Here is a 23942-nt window from a genome sequence, read left to right as displayed (position 1 = left end):
AGCTACAATTGCTTTAGGGTAGAAGTCAAGGCCAAAACTCTTTTCTCTCTTTAGCGCTAGGCCTTCATCATAAAGGGAATTGAATCTTATCTTATAAAGGCTAATTGAGTCAAAGAAGTGAAAGACCGACCCAAAAAAGCTAGGCTCAATGCAATTGAGTAAAAGTGGAGGGATATACGGTCTCTTCAAGAATCAATGCCACTTTCTAAGCCCGATTTGCTTCTTCTAATAGAGTAGAGGAAACCCCTCTTCTTTCGTCTATTCTTTGGTTAAAGCGGCTAAATCCTATGGAGCTACATGAAAGATAAAAGCTAAGGTGCGTCTTTACTTTAACATTTCGAAATCTCTTTCTCTCTTGGAAAGCCTTATAGTTCTTGATTCAGTAGGAATTATCCTTCATTATGCTAGAGGCAAGAGGCCCTTATAAAGCATATGAAGGAGAAAGCTAAAGCCCTATAACAAGATAAGAAAGCCTTGACCCATGTTGTCTATTTTTGTAGGTGAATCAAGCAGGGTAGAGGATTTTGCTCTGCTATACAGATCCATTAGACTGGAAAAGAAGTACGCATTACTTTCTTAATGTTTCTGTTTTTTCGATCCCTAGTAGCTAATTAAGTTGCTAGTAGGGCGAGAAGGGGAAGGAAGGGAAATGATAGCCTTTTTTCATAAAAGCTCTTCATAAAGACCTATGAGACTGCGTTTATCCTTAAGATATAGGGGGCTACTTACTGGTGGAACACTTTGAAGGAAAGGTACAGAATTTAAGTCCTAGGCCACAACAGCACCTCTTTATCCCAAATATTTTCTTTTTCCTCATCAGCTTTCGAGCCCCTTTCTACAAAATCTCTTGCCGTCTTTTCCCAGTTGGAATCCTTTTTTAGCCAAGTTTTGTCTCTACCTTTCTCCACTGCTAGATAAGTTGGCTAACTGTGGCCCTACTCCTTTCATGCCTCCCTCAAAATACATCCACTCTGTAAGGAGATGAGAACTCTTGGTCTAGAAGTCAAAAAGAGGTGGAACTTCTATTCTATATATACGCTATTTCACGCTGAGCAAGGCTGCTTTCCCTCCTTACATTGGAGTAAGCTTCTTCTTTGATTTCAAAATACATCCACTCTGTAAAGAGATGAGAACTCTTGGTCTAGGAGTCAAAAAGAGGTGGAACTTCTATTCTATATATACGCTATTTCACGCTGAGTGAGGCTGCTTTCCCTCCTTACGTTGGAGTAAGCTTCTTCTCTGATTTCATCACCTTCTCTTTTCTGGTTCTTCCACAAAGCGGCTGAATGGAGAAGAAGCAGAGTATATCATGCTCAATGGTCAACGTACAAGGTAAAGAATTTTATCTTCTGTAGTGCTATTTTTAATGTGTTTTATTTTGTATACTATTAATTGTAGTTTACTTAAATTCTTGCTTAGCTATTGTGGCATATATGTCATGAAATGGCTTGAAACAATTCATCCTCAAAAGATCAAAAGCGGGAAGAGGTATCAATATAAAGTTTGGATACAAGTAGTTTCTAAATTAATAAAATAAAATTCTAATTGAGTTGGATTCATTTCTTATGTAACTAATTCCTTTCAATCAAAATGTAGGAAGAGATTGATGCCTTCAAGCTTTAATATGGTCCAAATATTATCTTCCACAAACTGAATAAAATGAGAGACCAAATCATTCGGGCATGTGAAGCAATAAGACTCCCGAAGCCATCTGCTGCCCTCTCCAGCCCTTTTTGTAAATTCACGTCTGGGGATATATATATAGTAGTAAATAGGATATAGTTTGTTTGACTAGTTGTAATTAACACTATTTTGTTTAAAAAAGCAAATATTGCTTCTTTCAATGTATATATCTGAATATTAATGTAAATCCTAATGTATATATCTAATGTTAATGTTAATGTATATATTTAATGTTAATATTTATATCTGATTCAAGATGTATATATCTGTTGGAACTGTCTGGTTGCTGTTTTGTTCCAGGTTCTCAGTGAATGGAATCAGGGTGTTTTTCAAACATTACGAACCTCAAATAAACAAATGAAACTAATACACACAGTGAACCAAAAAAATGCATATACCAATATAGTAGAGAGATAATTTGGAAAAATGCCTATATTAATATTCAGTTTCAGAAACACCTGAACTCTCTGACATAGCACAATAAATTGACCATTGAATAAATAATTTCACAAAAGCTAATATCAAAAACAAAAAAATTGACTATTCAATAAAGACTAACAACAGTCAGAAATGAACCATCCTATAACTTCAGTGAACCAAAATTTGCTCATAGGTGAAAGGAAATTTATGTTAATAAAAACTCGTATAATCCTCTCCTGGATAATTCATATCCGGTGCATTGTAAAAGCTTGAACTGGGCCGAATCGCTGGTCCGCTGCCTAAAAGATTCAACTGCAAAAAAAGAAACAAGTCGTATATTAGCAAAATGCACAAATGAATGTTTGCCTAGTCGAAAGCAAATCAATTTTACCTCGCTTGGAGCTGGCCTTTTCTTTTTCTTAGAGATCCTTTTTTCCAGGTTTAATCCAAGTCTGTTCTTGGGCTAGCCTCTGATTCTGACATGTGGCGGGATTTGAAGGTTCTCTCTCTCTCTCTTTGCTCTCTGCTTGCTAGGCAATTGTCGTATTGCTTCACAAATTGACTCGAAGAGCTATTGCGTGTGATGAACTTGTTGAAAAATGGGTGCATGCTCTCGCTCCTTTGTGTGCTTCTCATCCCAACCCAGAAATGGTGATCCAAGTAAACTGGAATCCATAAATGTCGCTCATCGTACAGCACTGTAGAATGAGCTGCACACCTGAGAGCCACTTGTTGCCTCCGAGGCCATGCTTTGTGAGAAAATCATTTCAGTTTCTGTCGAATGCCTCTTTTGTGAACGAGTTCCAAACGACATGGCTCATCTCTTGTTCAATTTCTTTGTGTCGCTTGTAGCCGTTTAGTTTGTTTGTGATTGATAAACCAATATTTTATTGTTTATATTGTATTTAATTGAGTGGTTTTATCAAGCTTTTCACCCACTTATTCATATGATTTGCATAATTTTACAATTCCTTCCTAGTTTAGTTCTATGATTGAAAACATGCTTCTTTGGTTTTAGTTTAGCTAATCTTAATCCTCTCTTATTACCATTCGATACATTGATTTGTGTGTTAAGTGTTTCAGGCTTCATAGGGTAGGAATGGCTTAGAGAATGAAGAGGAAGTGTGCAAAAATGGAAGGAACACAAGGAATTGGGGAGATGACCAGCGAGAAGTCATGCAGTCGCATAGCTCACGCGACTGCGTGAAATGGAAGAAATCAGAGTGACGCGTTCGCGTGCTTGACGCGACCGCGTGGATTGGAAGCTGCACAAACGACGCAAATGCGTGGACGACGCGCACGCGTGATACGAAAAAGCTAAGTGACGCGATCACGTGGACGACGCGGACGCGTGACATGCGCAATCTACAGAATTACAAAAGTCGCTGGCAGAGATTCTGGGCCGCATTTCAACCCAGTTTTCGGCCTAGAAACACAGATTAAAGTCAGGGAACATGCAGAAACTCAACATGCTTTTCATAATTCATAATTTTTAGTTTAGATGTAGTTTTTAGAGAGAGAGGTTCTCTCCTCTCTCTTACGATTTAGGATTAGGATTCCTCTTAAAGGATTTAGGATTTCAACTTTTCATCAGGTTCAATATTCCTTTTACTTTATATTTCTCTTTTAGTTTCAGATACTTTAATGCTTGTATTACATATGTTGCCTATTTGGCTTATGAGCCATTTATGTTAGGATTTTCTTTATCCAATTTATTTTCATTCGAGTAGATTTTCTTCCCTTTTGGCTTTGGTTGATTAATTGGTAACTCTTGAGCTATCAAACTCATTGTTGACTGAAAATTGGAATTCTTCAAGAATTAATTCGAGTTCCAATAACTCTAGCCTTTCCCAAGGAAAGACTAGGACCTGAGGAATCAAAATTAATTCATCCACTTGACTTACCTTCATAGTTTTTTGAAGTTGACTTAGTGGGAGAAAAATCCAATTCTCATCACAATTGATAAGGATAACCGGGATAGGACCTCCAGTTCTCACACCTTGCCAAGAGCTTTACTAGTTATTATTTTGACGACTTGTTATTTTACATTATTTGTTCAACCCTTTTAAAAAACCCCAAAATATACCTTTGCATAACCAATAATAAGAACATACCTCCCTGCAACTCCTTGAGAATACGACCCGAGGTTTAAATACTCGGTTATCAATTTATTTAGGGGTTTGTTACTTGTGACAACCAAAACGTTTGTACGAAGGGATTTTCTGTTGGTTTAGAATCTATACTCACAATGCGACTATATTTTATAAAATTCTTTACTAGCAAAAATCCTAACATCAGTGATCTTCTTCATGATGTGCTAGATGCACCAGCGGTGAATTATTGTTGGCATGCACATCTCAATGGCCCTTTGCATCGATGTGCATTGGTCGGTGAAAATGCCTTTTAGTGCCTTGGCTCCCATGCAACGGAGCCAACACTTGAATAGCCATTTGAATGATTGGATGTCCTCGTTTTTCATTAGTGCACTTCTGAGAAGTGTCGACTGATCATGGTGATTGACGCCCACAAAAGAACCAAAAATCATATTGTACCTGCATAAATGCACTCTCTCACAAATTGATGAACCGAAATATGTACATATGATGAATGTACAGACTTAATCTGGGTGAACGGAATAATTATTTGTGTTGTATGTGGTGTTGAATGAAATGACATCTCCGAAATTCTCGCATGCCGCCCTGCTTCTTGCGTCGGCCCAGAATGCATGTTTGATGGAGTGATCACCTTCGAGGATGAGTTCGAAAAAGAAATTTTGGTTCTTCTCTTTTATTCTTAATAGGTACTTCCCAAATTCTTTGGCGTCGTCTTGTTCGAACACATTCCGTACTTTCTGTGTGATGTAATTTCTCACATCTTTTTCTATAAAACTTAGTTCACGATGACTGTCGGCTACTACTATGAATGATTGGTAAGTTTTTCTAGGTCTGATTCCGGCTTCCTCGTTGGTTTCAATGGTGCGACGCACAAACATGCTTAGCTCCCTGTGTTGTTTGAGCATCTCTGTCCGGTCTGAACAGCAAGGGTGTGAGTGATTCAGATCAACTTTGGAAATTACCCAGAGACCCACGTCCTTCAATATGTATACGTATATCTTAGCTGGACAGTTTATGCCGGCTGAGGGATTTGTCTTCAGAGTAGGAGATATCTTGGATTTTCACCTCCCCCCTTTGCTGTATACAATTAGTTGATTATTAATCTTGTCTCCGTTCCGAGTCATGTTCCTTATTTTGGTAGAAAAACCGACAAGTTTGGATTAATTTTTGTAGAACTTTCTGGCTTCTTCTAATTTCTTGAAAATCATCCTGACCTTTGGTACAAATTGTTCATCCACAACACACCTGGTCTACAGAATGAACCGAATATGTTGTTATGATGAAATAATTATACAACACTGAATGAACGAAATATAATCCATTAGATAAAATTAAATTCAAATAGCTTTCTGCATAATGAACCGAACACGTACTCATGGTGAAACAATTGTATAGTACTGAGTGAATGAAACATAATACATTATATAAAATCAAACTCAAACAACTTTTTGCATAATGAACCGAACATGTACTCATGGTGAAACAATTGTATAGTACTGAGTGAACGAAACATAATCCATTATATAAAATCAAATTCAAGCAGCTTTCTGCATAATAAACCGAAGACGTACTCATGGTGAAACAATTGTATAGTACTGAGTGAACGAAACATAACCCATTATATAAAATCAAATTCAAACAACTCTGCCTACAATCTATAGATTATCAATTCAATTCAGTACACCTCCGTCCATTCAATTCAAATTCAATTCAATTTAGCAATTGCATTCTAGTCAATTCGATTCAAAATTGAATAATCCAAACCTCGTCAGTTTGATTCGTTTAAGAAGAATAATCTAAATCGCTCTCATTCAACTGATTTGAAGTTGAGTAATTCATTGTTTCGATTTAGAAGTGCAGATCGAAGAAGAAAACGAATAACAATAGGAAGAAGATAAATGCAATGTAAGCATATCTAAAGAAGAAAACGAATAAGATGAATGCGACCAGAGAAGAACGACGAAGCTGATTACGTTAAAGGAGAACGCGGGCAGAGAAGAAGAAGAAGAAGAAGAAGAAGAAGAAAACCCGAGCAGAGAAGAAGGTTTAGGTTGCAGGAAAAGGTTTACGTTGAGTAAATGTATAGGAATGCAATGCAGAAAAAGTTTAGTTATATGTGGCGCGTGTATCACAAACGAACGAGGGAATGGGGAGACGCGTCTGTCAAAAAACACTTGGATAACTTGGATGCATTTTTTACATGGATGCATAGTATTATTGAATTTTTTTTTTGTTTCTCACGGTGCTGGTCGGAGCACTATTTAAGGATTTGTTAATGGCTAATAAGTCGCTGCATCATCAAATGATATTCAAATCGTCGACACTTATTTAAATAGACTAGTAATTATATCCAACTTGGTTAAATATTTATTTAAATAAAAAAATAAACCCGTTTCTAAATACGAGAGCCGAGAGGTATTGGATAAAAGGAGATGGATTCAAATAGTGTCAAAATTTGTCCCTACCCGATCATGGTCGTCCCTACTTCTGTTTTATTTGGATGAAAACTAGAAAATAGTAAAAAGTTTTTGTTTTGGGTTGGGCCAAGGCCCAGAGAAAGTGGAACCCTAGCGGTGGAAACGCAGGACGGAGTTTTGTGACATAACAACAACAGGAGAGGAGAGGGAGAAGGAGAGACATCGGCATCGCAGAGAAGAGAAGAGAAGAAAAGAAGAGAAAGGAAATCGGAAGAAGAAGAGAAATGGGAAAGGGAGAAGAGCTAGATGCGAAATGGGAGGCGTGCCTTGATCTCTCCCTTCGGCGCGTCGTGTATTCGTCCCTCGCCGGTGCATTTGGCGGTCTCCTCTTCTTCAGTACGTTCCTTCTTATCCTCACCTGATGATCTCTCACATAACTTAATTGATTATATAACTCATTCCTTTCTTTGTATCTCTGCATCTTAGGTTTCACCGTTTCCCTACCATTACATAGCATAAGCTACCCTAATTTCCAAGCCCCACTTAACATTCCATTATTTCGCTGATTTCTTAGATGCCAGTGTCACTTGCTAGTTTTACCTTATGCTATTGCTTTGGGTTCTGTTTTATGTTACTCGGAGTCCTAGATATGCACTGCAGTGGTGGTTTATTTCTGGTGAATATATGCGATCGTTTCCCAAGCCTCTATGCGAGCTTTTCTCACATATAATGCCGGAAATTTATTGAATTGCATTGGATATGAAGACTTAATTTGTATTGGTTTGACCTCTGCCGAAAAAAGTAATGTTGTATTGCTCCGGTTGTTGTGTCAGGGAGTCCTACAACTCGCTGGGCCTCAGTTGCGTTTGGTGCCGGAGTTGGAATTGGGTCTGCTTACACAGAATGTTCTTCGCTGTTTGCTGGATCGGCAACCAAGATAGCACCACCCCAGGTCCATGACACTCCCATTCAGGTAACATTTTTCTCTTATTTACTTCTTCATCGAAATTGTTTAGTATCGGTGTCTGAAATTATGGGCTGCTACTGCTACATGCTTGCCCTCAATACTAGTCAAACTATTGGTGTATGCTGCTGCTTTACTAAGAAGTAGGAATTAGTGCTGGTTGCTCCTAACTTAATTTTGAATTGGTGAGAGATATTCATGACAAAAGCTGTAGTGAATGCATAGTTCAAGACTTCAAGCAATATGGATATGAATTATTCTTTAGAAAGATTTAATGCCACATTATATTCAGTACTGGTAGTGGCCTGGAAAGTTTGTAAACAGCATTATGGTGAAAACTATGTAGTGAAAATTAGAATTCTCTGATTTCCTGATTATATCATGTGTTGTCTTTTGATGTGCCCTTGATTGTTTATAAATTTATTTCTACCTACAAGCACGTATAGTTTTCTGTTGTCCAAAGTATGCCACTGCTCTTGTTAGTTAAAAGTAAACAATCAAGACTATTTTGTAGAAATTTGTCCTCAAAGAGTAGGAAAAGTACACTAATGGAGAGAGCTTGAGAATTTAGATGTCTCTGCGCTTGAAATTTGCACAGTGGCCTTTGGAACTTAAATATTTTGAAATTTTTTCATTTCATATTCTATAATGATTTGGAAAAAAAATAAGGTCTTTGCCTCTTTAAAATTTTATTCTTAAAATTGAAACGATGATGTTAGCGAGTTTATACTCCTAACACACATTGTTGGCTTGTTGGTTTTTTCTTAACTGCGTAATGAATTTGATACTTGCATTGGAGAGCAAGTGAGGAGAGTGCATGAGAAAAGAAATATTGAAATAATCCAAGAGAAATAGACAAATAGATTCTTGACTTTTTATAGCGAATATGATTAAGTCTCTCACCAAATTTGATTACAAATAAGCCCTGACCTTTGTAAACAGGAGACACATAGCCATAGGTCCCTTCATACTGGGTTCAAATCATCACCAAGGGGACCTATGTCTCCTGTTTTGAAAGATCGGGGATTTAATTGTAATTAAATTTGATGAGGGATTTAATCCCCTTCGAGATAAAAGGTCAGGGACTTCTTTGTTCTTTTCTCTAATCTCAATTGTGGACATCTTATGAACTATGAACTTCCACTGGTATATGGTAATGATGACTAGAGAAGACTGAAGCTTAAATGCTGGTGGTTGTAGTTTGTTTTACTTTTAATCTGAGTGGCAGGGGATACTGGTTGATTTGATTGCTCATTATGTAACTTTTGTGGGCAATGCATGCCCTTGCACTGAGTGGATTGGGAACTTAACTTGCTTACTTGCTCTTATTTCCAGAATGTGCCGGACACGGAGTAGATGCTTGCTTAAGGGATCCCGCTTCTTGGATGTCAAGACAGAATGTTATTATTATTATTGGTGGTTTTTTTTCCATACCGGTAACATGTAGAAACCCTGTGATTCTGTAATGTATGCAGAGTTCATTCACAAGCTGTTAACGTTGGATCACAAAATAGAAATAACCATTGCCTTCTGCAGATTTCAAGTTGTGTCTGCACAATTTTCAATCTGAATGCTAGCTAGTGTCTTATCATTTCTGCTTAGGCATATGACACCATGCGTCTTTGTGTGATTTCAATTTTGTATTGTATAATTGAACTGGATGGCTTCTTGCCGTGAGTCTTAAATGGAATCGAATAATGGATACACTAGCTAGAAAGATGAAGTTGAATGAACAAGAAGTGCTCGTTCTTCGTTTCTGAGCTTGAATTCCCATCTGAAGTTAGTTAAAGGCCCCACGGCAGGATTTTGGGGCATAAGGCATTAAGTCTATGCATAAGAAATTGCCAGTTGTGGAAATATCAAAATATGATTTGTGTTGTGTTTGTGAGCTTGTTACCTATTTCAGTATTTGAGTTGTATTATGAAAAATAAAACAATCGAATAAGTACTTGGTTTTATACATCACGCCATATATACGTTGATGAAAGTGGAAGTTCGTGGATACCCCGTAAAATCACATCCCGGGAGGATGAAATTATCAAAGGTTCAAACATTCAGACGCATAACACATGGATGAAATGGGACGCTTTTAAAATGTTCCCGTTTAAAAAATTGGACATTAATGTTCTGGTTAAATTTAAACTATGCATTTCTTTGATTGAAGACTCATTGGGCAGAAATTAATTTGGTTATGGATAAAATAATGGTGATAAGCTTAAATATGGATGCATGGTGAGTTGTCCACAAATGTGGACCTGCGTTGTTCAGTGACCTGCAAAACGCAGGCGATGAAACAAAAAATTTGCAGCTGCTGCAAAATGCAAGCTGCGATTGGGCTGGAAGGGAATCAGGTTGCGAAACGTGCCCTGATGTTCCCTACATGCTAATAGGAGCAGGTGTTGACCAGTATTGGACTAGGCAAAATGCAGGTTGCGTTTGTCAGCCTTGCAGAGCAAAACGGAAGTTGCGTTTTACAGCCTTCCTAGCTGCATACGTGACACGTGTCATGGAAGGTGGTCACTTGGGTCCTTAAAAACTAGGGGAGGCCAAGTAAAAACGAAGTTAGTTACTGAAGCTAGGGCTGGCAATATATACCCTACCCGCGGTACCCAACTCGGACCAACCTGTTTGGGTAGGATTGTCTACCCGACCCACTGCGGGTAGGGTAGGGTAGGGTACGGGTTTAGGGTATACCCTACCATACCCTACCCGCACCCCTAATATATCATATAGTATATAGTAAAAGTTATGTATGTAGTGAAGAAAGTGAGTGTTGAACTCACAATCTTCCTCTTATAAAAACTTGAAATAACCGTTAAGCTAGTTGATAATCATATTATTTGTAATTTTATGCTGGATTTTTTTAAGATTTTATTGTTTTTAATTTTAATTTAAACTTAATATTTTTTTTCTATTTTATTAATATGCATAAAATTTGGAATGGTTGAATTTTATATTTGCTTGAAAAGTTTTTAATTTTTCTGCGGGTAGGATTGGGTAGGGTAGAATTTAGAACTTTAGGGTACGGATAGGATTAGGGTTGACAGATTCTCAACCCGCGAAAGTAGGATAGAGTTTTAAGAAAGTTTTCAACGCGCGAGTAAGGTTAGGGTAGAGTCTAAACCCTACCCTACCCTACCCATTGCCAACCCTAACTGAAGCTGAGGAAGAGTGAAATGAGAGTGAGGAAGCAAGAGTGAAGAGGGTTAAGAGTGAAGAAGCAAAGTGTGGGAGAAAAAAAAATATATTGTGCAAGAAGAAAAAATGGTACGTAATTTTATCAAATTAAAAGAATATATTACTGAGTATTTAGATTATTCTCAATGGGTAAGTATTTTTTCTTTAATATTTAACGATAAATATATATATATATATTTATTCAAATTTTATTTATTTATATTGTAATTAGTACTATTATCGTTATTAATATTATTATTGCTAATATTATATTATTATTTATTTCTCATTACGGTTTAATATTTTTACTACTGTTATATTATTATTATTATTATTATTATTATTATTATTATTATTTGTTTATAATAGTGAATATGATAATGAAAATAATTTATTAATATTTTTTAATAATAATACTATGTAATAATTTATTATTATTTTTTAGTGATTTATTATTATTTTTCATGATAATAATAATAATGTTTAGTAAACGACTTTTTTAACAATGTTTAATTAAAAAAATTATTATTTTTTAATAATTTATTAATATTTTCTAATAATAAGTAATACTGTTTATTAATTGAATACCGTTTAGAATAATGATAATATAATAAATGGTTATTATTATTATTATTATTATTATTGTTATATTTGAGTAATTATTATTATGATTAGTATATTATTATTTGTTTATAATACTGGTTATGATAGTGAGAATAAGTTATTATTAATTTTTAATAATTAAAAATACTGCTTAATAATTTATTATTAATTTTTAGTGATTTATTACTATTTTTCATTCATGATAATGATAATAATACGATTTAGTAAATGGTATTTTTTAACACTGTTTAATAAAAAAATTATTAATTTTAATAGTTAACTAATATTTTCTAATAATAAATAATATTGTTTAATAATAGAATACTCTCTAGGGTTCCGAAAAAAAAGGTTATTATCATTAGTATAATAGTAAAATACTGTTTAGAATAACAATAATAAATTATTATTATTTTTTAATAATAAATAAATAATACTGTTAATTAAATAAATATTTATCATTTTTTAAGAATTTATTAATATTTTGTTATTCATAAAATAATAAAATACCGTTTAGGATAATAATAATAATAATAATAATAATAATAATAATAATAATAATAATAATAATAATAATAATAATAATAATAATAATGATAATAATAAATTATTATTTATTTTCTAATAATACAAAATTAATGGTTAATATATTTTTTGAATAAATTATTAACTGATATTATATAGAATTTAAATAAATTTTTTTTGCAGGTTATCAAGAATTTGTTGCCCAGAAAACTCGATCCGGCAGATACTTTTAACGAGGTAGCTGTAGCGGCACTGGCATTAACTGGGTTTAAACACGTTTCGCGAGTGGACGAAATGAGAGGTCATTCTGCACTATTGAGTGCCTTGGTGCAATGCTGGAGGTCGGAGACTCACACATTTCATCTTCTGATTGGTGAAGTGACGGTAACGCTGGAAGATGTAAGCTATATTCTTTCTCTCCCGATTAATGAGGAGGCCGTTACGGGTAGATCAGACAGCAATCACCAGTTTTTAGTGGAGAACTGCATTGCGTGTTTTGGTCGGGATCCCGGTCCGCAAGATCATGTGTTGGGGAATGTTAATCTTGCATGGGTCCGGCTGTGCAGAGACACCGAGCCGTGTGACACTCAGGAGTCTGTTGAGCGGTACGTTCGGGCGCACATTTTCTGCGTGCTCGGAACAGTTGTATATCCGGATAAGTCGACCACTTCATTGAACTCGAAGTTTCTACCGCTACTTCGGAATTTCCACTGGATTTCAGGATACAGTTGAGGGACAGTCAGTCTGGCACACCTATACAGATCGTTGTGTCGTGCTTTACAATACAAATATAAAGATATGGATGGCCCACTGATACTGCTTTTTGTTTGGGCGTGGGAGCGTATGCCACTCCTGGCACCTATAACCCGCGATCAACTCGGCAATGTTGGTATTCCACTTGCGCGACAGTATTGTTTATTACTCTTATTATTATTATTATTATTATTATTATTATTATTATTATTATTATTATTATTATTATTCTGTTTTTTATTAGGTGGAGTCATTGGCGCCGACATACAAGATATATAGAGAGGCCTACTTCGAATTTTAGGCGAGGACTTGACAATATAGGAGTTGACGATGTAAGTTGTATCCTCACTCTCATGGTAAACAGAGAGCGTTTTTATTTACACACGAGACCTTGGCATTTTCATAGTCATTGCTTTCAACCATACTGGCAGAATATGGTAAGAAACTTCCCAATCATCGAAAAATTTTGTGATAGATTTCTGCTTTGCCAACCAAGCCTTGTGGTAACTTACAATGTAGTTAAACTTGGATTAAACTTCTGCAATAATAGACTTCACCTTTATCGACGGGTCTGCTTCGACCAACGGCCTAATAGCCTTTGCAATTGTGTCCGAGTCCAACTTCGCATGATCTTGTGAAATCGTGCCCATGGTGCACATGTGTTTGCCATTGTATCTTCTGATCTCCCAACAAGCTTTCTTTCGAATCAAACTAGCTCGGATAGGCCAATCGCACCCTGCACCATAACCCTTGCATTTCGCATAGAATGTCTGCGGGTCAGACTCATACATAGTGTAATCAACTCCTCTAGCGATAGTGTAGCTTTTGATTGCAGATATCACCGACTCTCTTGAACCAAATTCCATTCCGACACTAAACTCACCATCTTCCGTGGCAGCGTTGCCTTCACCTACGACATGCACATCACCATCAATCAGAAGGCAAATTAAATAAACACTATAGGCAACTTGAATTAATAATCATAACGTACTCATGTTCGCATACTCAGAAAATTTCGGGGTATGCATGGCTTCGAGATCTAGAGTTCGCATAAAAAATGGAACACCAAACGAGTACTGGCTTACAATCGCATCCGCTTCATTTTGCACCGTCAGATTGCGTGCCAAGTCTCCGTCATCGTTTTCATCATTGACTTCATAGTTGGCTTCGAATTCCTCTTCACTGTTACTATTATCTTCTCCCCAATCTATATCCCCGAGCTCATCAACATTGACCTCCTCATCAACCGCGTCCAATCCTGACTGCTGTTCGAACTCAACATACAGCTCTATCATCGACACATAAAATTGGGTTTGTTGATAAATACATAACATCTACTGCATACTGGCATCGTCAGTTATGGGCATCATTTGAAACTGTATCAGCCCACCAAATACTTGTACAGGATTCCTGTATAAAATGTTGCTCACCCTTTTCGAAATGTGGTTTTGAATGTTACTACAAAGTCCATTTTGCAATTCTAAAAAACTCATGGTATATGGAATAGCAAATGACAACGGACATTCATAAACAAAAGTCACTCATTTATGTGTGTTTGGTATAACCTCATCGTTATAATACACTCGCAAATTTGTAATATTTTTCATAACTGCAACCTCACTTAATCCAATTTTTTTGACACATCTAACTGCCAAAAAAATTTCAAACTACGTCATATGTGCAAGAAAGAAGAATACAATGAGTAAAAATGGAGTGAGGCAAGCTGAATGAGAGTCTTACTTCGTATTTATAGACCGAACTCTTAGTTAAAATATATTTTTTAAACAAAACGTAACATGCATTTTTAGTTTTTAAAAAAAAAACTGACAGCCTATATAAAACACAATCTACATTTTGGCTCTTCTATAAAAAAATCTAACACAAAAAAGTTGCGTTTTATTACTTCAAAAAAAATTTTAACGCCTACAGCAAAATGTAAGCTACGATTGGGTTTAAGGGGAATAAAAAAAATTAAAAACCTTTGAAAAAACAAAACAGAGTGTGTTTGTCTATTTCCCTCAACAAAAAATAAATAAAAACTAAACTAAACCATAACCTACGTTTTGACCAAGTACCATAGTAGTGAAAATTTTGTTTATGGATCCATTTCATTACACAACACCAATATCAAATCCATAACAAACAAAATAAGCCTCAATTTGATCCATTTTCACGAAAGACGATTCTTATATATAAAAAAAACACCTAAACCCTCATTTTTTTATTTTGGGATAATATGTTTTTCTATTAAAAATTCGTTAAACAGTAATAACAATTATTTTTGTAGGGGATTTTATTTGTATTTTGTAGAAATTTTAAATTTTTACAAAATTCTTTTTAACAATTTGACTAATTATGACCATTATTTTTTTCATTCTCATCATTATCACTTCTACTTCTATTATTTTTATTGTGTATCCATACTTTATCATCATCATTATTTCTTGTGCTATTATCATCACCAATATTAATATCATTAACATTAATATTATTTTCTTTCATTTCTTATTTAATGCTATTTTTTTCTTTAAAAGGTCTTTGTATTGTAATTATTTGTTGTCTTACGATATCATTTTCATTAATGGCCTTTTTTCTACTTAACCACTACTGGTGAAGGAATTTTTTGAAAACAAACTTATTAATAGTTTGTGGGAGTTTAAAATCCCCCACAAATTATAAATAAAACTCTCACAAAATTAATTTATCTTACTATTTAACAGACTTTTAAACAGAGAAATCGTATTGTCCCAAAATAAAAAAGATTGAGGGCTAAAATATCTCTCTTTTTTAGACAGAAATCGCCTTATCTTTTGTGAAAATGAAGAGTCTAATTGAATGTTTACTCACATGTCTTTTATTGATAGATCTAATGGGTAGAATTTAATAGAGTCTAGTAATTGAAACTTGATCACCATTATGGATCTTTAAGTTATCGATAATTATATGAATAATTATTTAAATTAGTTTTTAGAATTTTTAAAATCAGATATTTTAGTCTATTCAATTTTAAAATACATAAAATAATTTTCAATATTTTAGTGATTAACAAAAGAGGACGACATTGTCTAATAGAAAATAATATTAAAAACTATTTTATATATTTTAAAATTTAAAAAATTAAAATATCTAATTTTAAAAATTTTACGAACTAATTTAAATAATTATTCTAATTATATTTTTTAAAAAGAAAAAATTATAAAGAATATAAAAAGACCTAAAGATTATTATCTGTGCTAATATTAAAAGACGTATGAAAATTACTAAAATATAATTTTTTAATTAAAATAAAATAGTGTTAATTATTTAAAATTTAATACAATGCAATAAATGAAATATAATATATAAATTTAATTTTAATATATTACATCCATCAAATTAAACATCAATCTATTTACATTTGCAACAAATTTTCTAATTATCACTGTAACCTTTATATACGACGAGCAGCAAGAGAATCACTGCTTCGAATATAGAAATGACATTCATTCAGTTTTCCCTGGCTGGCATGAATCCACGTGGCCTGTATATTTGAGAAGCACAGTCAGAGAGAGCAAGAGAGTCCACAAAAGCAAGAACTGGTGGTCCCACTCCGAATCCTGTAATGGATCCTGCATCTGACATCATCCAGCACCAGCAAGAAGGCTATGTTATGTAGCGTATAAGCTTGCTTATCTTGTTTTCTTTCTTTGTTTGGTTGCATTTATGTATGGCTTATTTACTGGCATGCAACCCCACCACTTCACACAAGCTTTTCTGCTCAGAAATCTTTCTTGATTCCAGAGTAGTTTCTAGAAATGCGTGTTGCAGTAGTGTGAGAAGGAGTAGCGGCGGCTTTGTGTTGCAATGCACCACCACAAGTAGTACTTCTCAGTTATCTCGTGCAGATCAGAATTTGAGTCTGCAGCAGCAGATTGAGAACGCTGGTGAGAAGCTTAAGCAGCAACTCGAGTATTTGGTGTGTGAATATGAATGGAAGGTAAGGAGGCTTGTTGAGAATAAAGATGAGACAAAGAAAGCCGCTCTAATTCAGGCAGAAGCGTTCCATGAGCCTGTGGCTCTTTTTAATGACTTGTTCTTTCAATTCTTTAAGGTCAATCTTTTGCTTCTCTTATTTTTCTTTTTCTTTTTCTTTTTCAACCAGATACAAGAAAAAGAGTTTAATTTTAATGTACTGAATATGTAAAATATTTTTTGTACTCATTCAATTGCATTAGTTTTTTTTACTATTCATTCAAATAGTTCTATTGATGTAGCTAGCGTTCCGTGCAAAACTGTTTTACGAATATCAAAATTAAATTCTAAAAGAAATCACTTCGTTAGTTCACTGTGAATTTGATGCATTTACAATATGCAAGTAGGCGGAAGTGCTTTCTGGGCTCATGTACAAGCTTAATAACTCACCTCCCAATAGGTAAATTTGTGAACATCTGAACTTCTAAAGAAAATAAAAGAGAGAGAAATATCAAGAATTGATCATTGTTGTTTGTGTAGGTATGCTTGTTTGGTGGCTGAGGCAGCCACAGAAGATGCAGATTCACAAAAACAACTTGTAGGGGTCATAGATGTCACTGTCTTAAGAGACCGAGATGTGCTTCAACATCTTCCTGCTGAAGCACAAGAGTACCTTTACATATCAGGAATAGCAGTCTCCAAAACATTCAGGTAACTAAGTGAAATCTAATATAGACCAAGTTTATTTGGTTTTCATTGTGCTGTTAAGTGTGAATTTATGAAACTAACTGGTGACTACAGGAGGAGGAAAATAGCTACTGCATTGTTGAAAGCGTGTGATAAGCTTTCCATTCTGTGGGGTCATGAGTTTCTTGCACTTCGGGCTTATGAAGAAGATCTTGGTGCACGCAAATTGTACACAAATGCAGGATACCATGTTGTGTCTAGAGATCCACCATGGACAAGTAATTGGATTGGACGAAAATGTCGTGTTCTTATGATTAAAAGAACTAGTTAGCTTAATGTATAAGTTTTGAGACATCTTACATCCAAACGAAACATCAAGATGAGCAAAGTATATCATAAGTACATAGTTTGTGATAGTATAACTATTTTGTAATTCTCATGCTGTCAAAATATGCTTTTCAAGTGAGAAGCCTCAAACTTTTAGCAAACCCTTTTACTAAAATTCGTATGCAATAAACTAAACAACAGGGGAAAGTGCTTAACAGCAGAGATGAACTGTTTTTACATACTAACACAAGCACCCCAAAAATGAAAATAAAATAAAACAAATAAAATCCAGGTAAAAGACTTGACTGATTTCCCTAATAAAGCATCTTATATCACACACCCCAAAAAAAAAAAGAGATCTTACCATTTACAAACAGCAAGGGAATGACACACTCCAAACACTAGAATACATAAAAACAGCAGCATACCATATGCTGCTTATTCACATCTATATACCTTGTACCATACATGGATACACAGAAATACTGAAACTGCAAGCAAACAGAGCTTATGTCTCCACAATGATTTTTCCAGTAGCATGGCCATCAATGCTCTTAGCCCAAGCATCTTCAGCTTTGCTCAAAGGAAACCTAGAGTCAATAACAGTCTTGATTTTCCCATCCTTCACTAACTGAACCATATGCTCCAGGCCCTCCCGCTTGATAGTAACGAAGAATGGCACCAGCTGCTTCTTGGAAAAGGTAATTTTCTTCACAGCAAATGTCCACAAAGAACTCGCGCTAGGTGTCAAATCGATTACCTTCCCACTTTCAGTCAAATTAGGACTGAAAGTTGACCATGGTATTCCGGTTGTACAATGTATCACAGCATCATATTTCTTGCCTGATGGACTCTTTAGAGCTGCCCCCTCTGGCGTCTTGTAGTCAAGAACCTCATCAGCTCCTAAGCCCTTAACAAACTCGATGTTGCGAGCCCCACAAGTGGCTGTCACATGTGTGTTCCCTAGTTTTGCTAGTTGAACAGCATAATGACCTACACCACCCGAAGCAGCAGTTACCAATATGTTCTTTTGCTGGCCAGACCCATCAAGCTTGACTCCTGCAATTTCAGTGAGGGCATCACGAGCAGTGAGACCGGCAATAGGTAGAGCTGCTGCTTCAGCAGCCGAGACTTCTGCTGGTCTGATAGCAGTTAAGCTCTCACTAGCAACGGCATACTCTGCTAATCCACCTCCATACTGCCATTCAAAACAAACAACACATAAAATAGATATTGGAAATATTATCCTAGGATATGTTGGACAACGATCTAAACTTGGAAAATTTACAGGTTTCAGAAAGTTAAATTATACTCTTCCATCTAGGGGCTATCATTTATTAGTTTACGGGAGGAAAACTAGAACAAAAATGGGGAAAGGTGATCTTCAGATTGTGTCACAAAATCAACCTCTCTATTAGGGTTAAGGCCACATACATAAAACCCTCTCCAACCCCACAATTGTCAGAGCTTGGAGCACTGGGGGTACCCGTTTTATTCTCGTGTGTTCCAAAAAGTATCACATGTTTTCTTAGCAGACGTGTTTTATATAATATAGAGAGAAGTATAAGACTATTGTCTTACATCACAGCTATTTAGAACTGCTTCACTGAATTAGTGAATTGCAATTTGTTTGTGTTCACCCCCTACTTTCTTACCTTTTTCCACCTAATTCTTAAAATTTGAATGATTTACTGTGTCTATCCCGAAAACCTAGAATCAAGCATACATTCCAAACACTGGGCTCAAGTGTATGCTCATATTCCCTAGTTAACAGATTATCAAAAAAACAAGGAGAAGGCCCAAGTTCACGGAGCTTGGAGAAGGAAGATCAAATAGAGGAAGATAGATATCCAAAAGGAGGGCATGGCAGTCATGAGGAACACAGAAGAGAAATTAAGGTGGAATGGTGGGTGTGCTGTATTCATGATGCAAATCGAAGAAGATATGCTTTAGGAGGATACTTGTCGAATGGAAAAGGGCTGCTTTACATGATAGGTGATTATGAAGATTCAAACTCAGAAAAATGGTGGAAATGATGGCATTGGAATGGGTATTTCAGTATGCTTTGGAGTTGTTGAATACAATGGAATATTTGAAACATCTTTTATAATTTCATCCAACTTACTACAACTGTCATGGATATAAGGAAATGATGAAGCAGCATCAGAACAAAGATTCAGCTGCAGCTATGTTTTAAAGAGAAAAAAGAATGGTTCAGAGACAGAGAGAAAACACGCAGAAAAAAGAAGGATTTTGCTCTGTTCAGCTTCTTGTGTGTTGAGATAGCACTGGAGACCCGCGAAGCTAGCTGTTGTTTTCTTGAATTGAATTGTGGCATAGGGTTAGAACTTAGAAGGCTAATAGAAGAGACATCTATGTGGGATATATTAGTGTGGATTCTGTTGTTTTCTTTTATTCTTGCTGCACCTTCAGAGTGTAGCTAGTAACCATTTGAAATTATAAGAAATTGAAAAAGAAAGTCCATTTAACCCTATCTATCTCTCTTTTCTCTTCTACTTGATAGAAGTGTTGCCATTTGTGAACAACAATGTATATATACTCAAGCTTACAATTTTAACCCCCTAGCTAGAGTAGACAGTAGATAGAAATCACCGGAACTTTAATCGAAAGCAAATAACAAGTGAAAGATAGAGAAAGTTACATCATGACCGAGTTTAGCAATGACTTTGTCTCCAACTTTAAAATCTTTAACTTGTGGTCCAACCTCTACAACCTCTCCTGCAACATCAGTACCTGATTGCAGCAACATTAAACACGAATTGTCAAATAAATAAACCAGAACACTGCGGATTAGAGGTAAATGGAGAAGAAGATTTAGCACTAGCATAATTACAGGGTATGTGGGGAAACTTTCTCGGTAAGAAAAGAGGGCGAAGTATGCCCTTTTGAATCTTCCAATCAACAGGGTTAATGCTAGTTGCTTCCAGTTTCAGTAAAACCTCACCGCTCTTCGGAGTAGGAACCGGAACTTCAACATGCTGCTTACAAATTACAATCGTTTCTCACTCCCGAATCAAAATCAAGCAACTTCAATTTGGATTCAAACGACCATCAAGTTTTAATTTTGATTAAAAAAAAACAAAGACGAGGGAGGTACCTTCAAACCGGCGGCACCGCCGCCGTAGGAATCGTACTGGAGAGCTCGCATAAGCTTGGTGGCCTTCTCGGAGAGGGATGTCAACGACGACATTCACTATCACGTCGCAACCAAATTCAATTCAATCCAAATGCTGTCACTGTTTTGAGGTAGAAGACGTGTTTGGAAAGATAGTATAATATCTGTCAGATTTGTTTGCTTTTATATAAAAATGAAATTTGAAAATTCCATGGTAATTAATTCACGAAATTTGCAATGAAATAAATATCATATACATCAATTTCCACGTGGCATACATGCCTACCACATGATATCTTTGCAATCGTTGCAAATATGCAAGTCACATCTGATAAACTTGAATTGCATTGTAAATATTGAAATCACGTCACAAATATTGACGAATTCTTTTAAAAGTAATAAATAATCTTCTTAAGAAAGAAATTGTCTCCCTGTTTGATCATCCGCTGATTTCCAATTGCCTAATAAAAAAATATCTGTCCATTTTATGCTAGAATCAAATATTTATTTTATTTTATTGGAGTTGAAAATGTGAACATTTGTTTTGCTAAAATGAATAATTAATGATATAAATACTATTATGTTCTTTTTTTCTTCTGTAGTTGTATTAGTCAATTTTATTACTGTTAATTATCATTATTGAGTTGTAAGGTCACGTTATCTCAAATTGGGTTCTGAATAGTGAAAAGTGAAAGCCCTTGTCTTGTGTTGTGGTTTTCTAAAATTGAGTGTTGTATTCTCCAATTTCCAGTTTCTTCGATAATTGTTTCTTCGTTTTGCCGATTCTGAAGAACGGGAGCTACTGCCATGGCCACCACAGCTCTGCGGTGGCAACCTCTGCTACCGCCCAACACGAACCTGCAGCGCCGCCATCGCCAAATGGTAACCTTCAAAGTCGAAGCCTTTCGCCGGAGCGACATGGACAGCTTCGCGAAGCGTATGGCTTCCGGGGAAGCATGGAAGGACGCGTGGCGAGGCGCCAACGACGGCATGGAGCGCTTCATCTTCGAAGCGAAGAAAACCGCTGAGCGCCTCGACCGCCGCTACGCCCTCTCCAACCGCCTCTCCTCGGTGGCCAGGGCTGCCGCTGACCGAGCACGTGAGATTGATCGCGACTTCGAGATTAGCCTCCGATGGCGCAACTTCACCATGGATTTCAGAAGAAATTGGCCTCAGGTCTTTTCATTATTTCCCTTCTTTTGTGCATTGATGATCTTAGTTTTGTGGTGGTTACTGGTTCGGTATCTTATATTCTTAGGGTTTATGTTATTTTGTGCGTGTGTGTGTGGTTCAGTACAGGGTGCAGCTCAATAAATTTCTGGATAGTCCAGTGGGAAAGGGCGTCGTGGTAAGTATATCACTCAAATTCAAAATTTTTATTTCTGGGTTAAGATGCTAGATAGGAATATTTCATGTAGATTTATTTACAAAGGCCATGTGAAATGCGAGATTTAACTTGAGCATTAAACCATACATTAGGTTCCAAAAATTGAGTCCCATAGAATTCATTGTAAACATTTTCTCCATTAATGCTGCCATAACCTGTGAATCTAATTAACTTTACTTTCTCCAAAGGGCACACTGGATCTAATCACTTTATTTGATCTTACTTTGAAGATATGTAAGCTTTAGTTATTATTTTTATTCTACAAAAAGGAAGAAAAAACCCTTTGAATCATGCTTAAGTGTGCACCAACTCGTCTAAGTATACATGTGATTTTTTAGTTCAGTTTCTCGACCTTGATCTGACTGGTCAATTCTCCCTTTCAGACAACTTTCTTCATCTGGTTTGCATTGTCTGGTTGGCTTTTTCGAATCTTGATTATTGCAACATGGGTACTTCCATTTGCTGGTCCTCTTCTCATAGGGACATTGGCTAACAATTTAGCTATTCAGGTATGAGGAATCATTGCCGCGTTCAAGCATGTGCATAACTTCTGAATTGTGCTGTTTAGAGTAGTGTACATCACTTCAATAGCAGTTATGACTTGTGGCCATGACCAGGTAGGTGAAATTCTCTTTAGGAAAAAAGGCGTGCAAACAATAAGTACACCAAAAATAATTTAACATGATGGCCTCATTGACAACCTGTAGACTCTGAACTGGGCCTATGAAGCTTGTTTTAACTGCGACCAAGAAAACTTCTGTGTTCAATGAAATAACTTTTTTCCCTTGAATCATCTGTACTATGTTTTCATTTTTACTTGATGTTTAAATGTTCATGCATTTATACTTGAGCTGCATTTGTTAAATTATTTTTGCAACTTAGCACTCAGTTAATTCTCACCATGCTGGCAGTTGCCATCGACGTTAAACACATTGGATCAAATTATTTGGACTTGTTATTTATGTGGCACATAGCTCAAGTTGCTCTAGTGGTCTTTCAATTATAATGTTTTATGCACTTTATAGGCTCAAAATATTGTTAAATCTGTATAGGGAAATTGTCCAGCTTGTAAGATGCAATTTGTTGGTCTTAAGAGCCAAATAATTCGATGTACAAGCTGTGGCAACATTGTGTGGCAACCTAAAGGGGATTTCTCTTCAAGAGATGGTAAAAGAACCTCTGCATCTAAGTCAGACCCTGAGATTATTGATGTTGATTTTGAGGAGAAATGAAGACATGTAGGAGTTGGTGAATATCACTATGGATTTGACTTTGCAAACATAATGTGATCAGCTTCAATTCATTAATTATGTTTCCGGTTTCTTTATAATTGGAGTTTGTTCTTATATATTTGCTGTACAAGTGTTTGTAGTGTTAGTTGTATGCACTTGTAAATTTTTCCTTGTACGATGAAACCTGAGATCGGAAAGAAGAAAACCAAACACTAAAAGAAAATTGGAAGACAAATGAAAAAGTAACAGCCAGTTTCCGGTGCAAACAGTTTCTGGGGCCACATCAATTTGTGAACGTTGTCGGCAGATAGCATCAATTTTGCAGCAAGATGTTTGGGCAACATAATATTACCATCATCAAGAAGCATGTCATTACTTAACAGACTTTAGGATTATGCTTTGAAATGGACAAAGGGGAATGCCCCTTGCATGTTGACTATTTTGAATGTTCAAAGATCCCTGATTCCAAATAATTATATTTTTACTAAATTTGGTCCTGTAATTGTCATGTTTCCGATTTTGCGGGTTGCGTCTCTTTATTACGAAAACGTATTCTATTTGCAAGGTCT

The 23942-nt window shown here is 35.8% G+C and overlaps 4 protein-coding genes across 4 annotated transcripts; 3 read left to right on the top strand and 1 right to left on the bottom strand.

The window, feature by feature from the left end:
* Nucleotides 1-6674: 6674 nt before the first annotated feature.
* LOC112789497 (MICOS complex subunit MIC10) lies at nt 6675-9163 on the top strand. Its single transcript, XM_025831427.3, has 3 exons — nt 6675-7030; nt 7468-7607; nt 8934-9163. The coding sequence occupies exons 1-3, from the start codon at nt 6919-6921 to the stop codon at nt 8952-8954; spliced, it is 273 nt and encodes a 90-aa protein (XP_025687212.1). The 5' UTR covers nt 6675-6918; the 3' UTR covers nt 8955-9163.
* A 6767-nt stretch (nt 9164-15930) lies between these two features.
* On the top strand, nt 15931-17779 carry LOC112789495 (GCN5-related N-acetyltransferase 10, chloroplastic). The gene is made up of 4 exons (XM_025831425.3): nt 15931-16743; nt 17012-17064; nt 17145-17315; nt 17406-17779. The coding sequence occupies exons 1-4, from the start codon at nt 16360-16362 to the stop codon at nt 17620-17622; spliced, it is 825 nt and encodes a 274-aa protein (XP_025687210.1). The 5' UTR covers nt 15931-16359; the 3' UTR covers nt 17623-17779.
* LOC112789494 (chloroplast envelope quinone oxidoreductase homolog) lies at nt 17770-21064 on the bottom strand. Its single transcript, XM_025831424.3, has 4 exons — nt 20737-21064; nt 20473-20617; nt 20281-20372; nt 17770-18816 (listed from the first exon to the last, which is right to left on the bottom strand). Exons 1-4 carry the CDS (start codon nt 20827-20829, stop codon nt 18127-18129), a joined length of 1020 nt encoding a protein of 339 aa, XP_025687209.1. The 5' UTR covers nt 20830-21064; the 3' UTR covers nt 17770-18126.
* A 34-nt stretch (nt 21065-21098) lies between these two features.
* LOC112789496 (uncharacterized) lies at nt 21099-23875 on the top strand. The gene is made up of 4 exons (XM_025831426.2): nt 21099-21930; nt 22049-22102; nt 22525-22650; nt 23194-23875. The coding sequence occupies exons 1-4, from the start codon at nt 21562-21564 to the stop codon at nt 23371-23373; spliced, it is 729 nt and encodes a 242-aa protein (XP_025687211.1). The 5' UTR covers nt 21099-21561; the 3' UTR covers nt 23374-23875.
* Nucleotides 23876-23942: the final 67 nt, after the last annotated feature.

The sequence above is a fragment of the Arachis hypogaea genome, chromosome 3 (genome assembly GCF_003086295.3).
Source record: "Arachis hypogaea cultivar Tifrunner chromosome 3, arahy.Tifrunner.gnm2.J5K5, whole genome shotgun sequence".
Lineage (NCBI taxonomy): Eukaryota > Viridiplantae > Streptophyta > Magnoliopsida > Fabales > Fabaceae > Arachis > Arachis hypogaea.
The sequence above is the reverse complement of the archived record's forward strand: the minus strand, read 5'-3'. Positions and strand labels throughout refer to the sequence as shown.

Coding starts and splice junctions, on each gene's coding strand:
- LOC112789497 (XM_025831427.3), top strand. CDS start 6,919: ATGGGAAAGGGAGAAGAGCTAGATGCGAAATGGGAGGCGTGCCTTGAT. Junction 7,031..7,467: donor TGGCGGTCTCCTCTTCTTCA/GTACGTTCCTTC, acceptor TTGTTGTGTCAG/GGAGTCCTACAACTCGCTGG. Junction 7,608..8,933: donor TCCATGACACTCCCATTCAG/GTAACATTTTTC, acceptor TCTTATTTCCAG/AATGTGCCGGACACGGAGTA.
- LOC112789495 (XM_025831425.3), top strand. CDS start 16,360: ATGGCTTATTTACTGGCATGCAACCCCACCACTTCACACAAGCTTTTC. Junction 17,065..17,144: donor AATAACTCACCTCCCAATAG/GTAAATTTGTGA, acceptor TTGTTTGTGTAG/GTATGCTTGTTTGGTGGCTG. Junction 17,316..17,405: donor GCAGTCTCCAAAACATTCAG/GTAACTAAGTGA, acceptor TGGTGACTACAG/GAGGAGGAAAATAGCTACTG.
- LOC112789496 (XM_025831426.2), top strand. CDS start 21,562: ATGGCCACCACAGCTCTGCGGTGGCAACCTCTGCTACCGCCCAACACG. Junction 21,931..22,048: donor TCAGAAGAAATTGGCCTCAG/GTCTTTTCATTA, acceptor TGTGTGGTTCAG/TACAGGGTGCAGCTCAATAA. Junction 22,651..23,193: donor CTAACAATTTAGCTATTCAG/GTATGAGGAATC, acceptor AAATCTGTATAG/GGAAATTGTCCAGCTTGTAA.
- LOC112789494 (XM_025831424.3), bottom strand. CDS start 20,829: ATGTCGTCGTTGACATCCCTCTCCGAGAAGGCCACCAAGCTTATGCGA. Junction 20,618..20,736: donor GCGGTGCCGCCGGTTTGAAG/GTACCTCCCTCG, acceptor ATTTGTAAGCAG/CATGTTGAAGTTCCGGTTCC. Junction 20,373..20,472: donor AAAGTTTCCCCACATACCCT/GTAATTATGCTA, acceptor TGCTGCAATCAG/GTACTGATGTTGCAGGAGAG.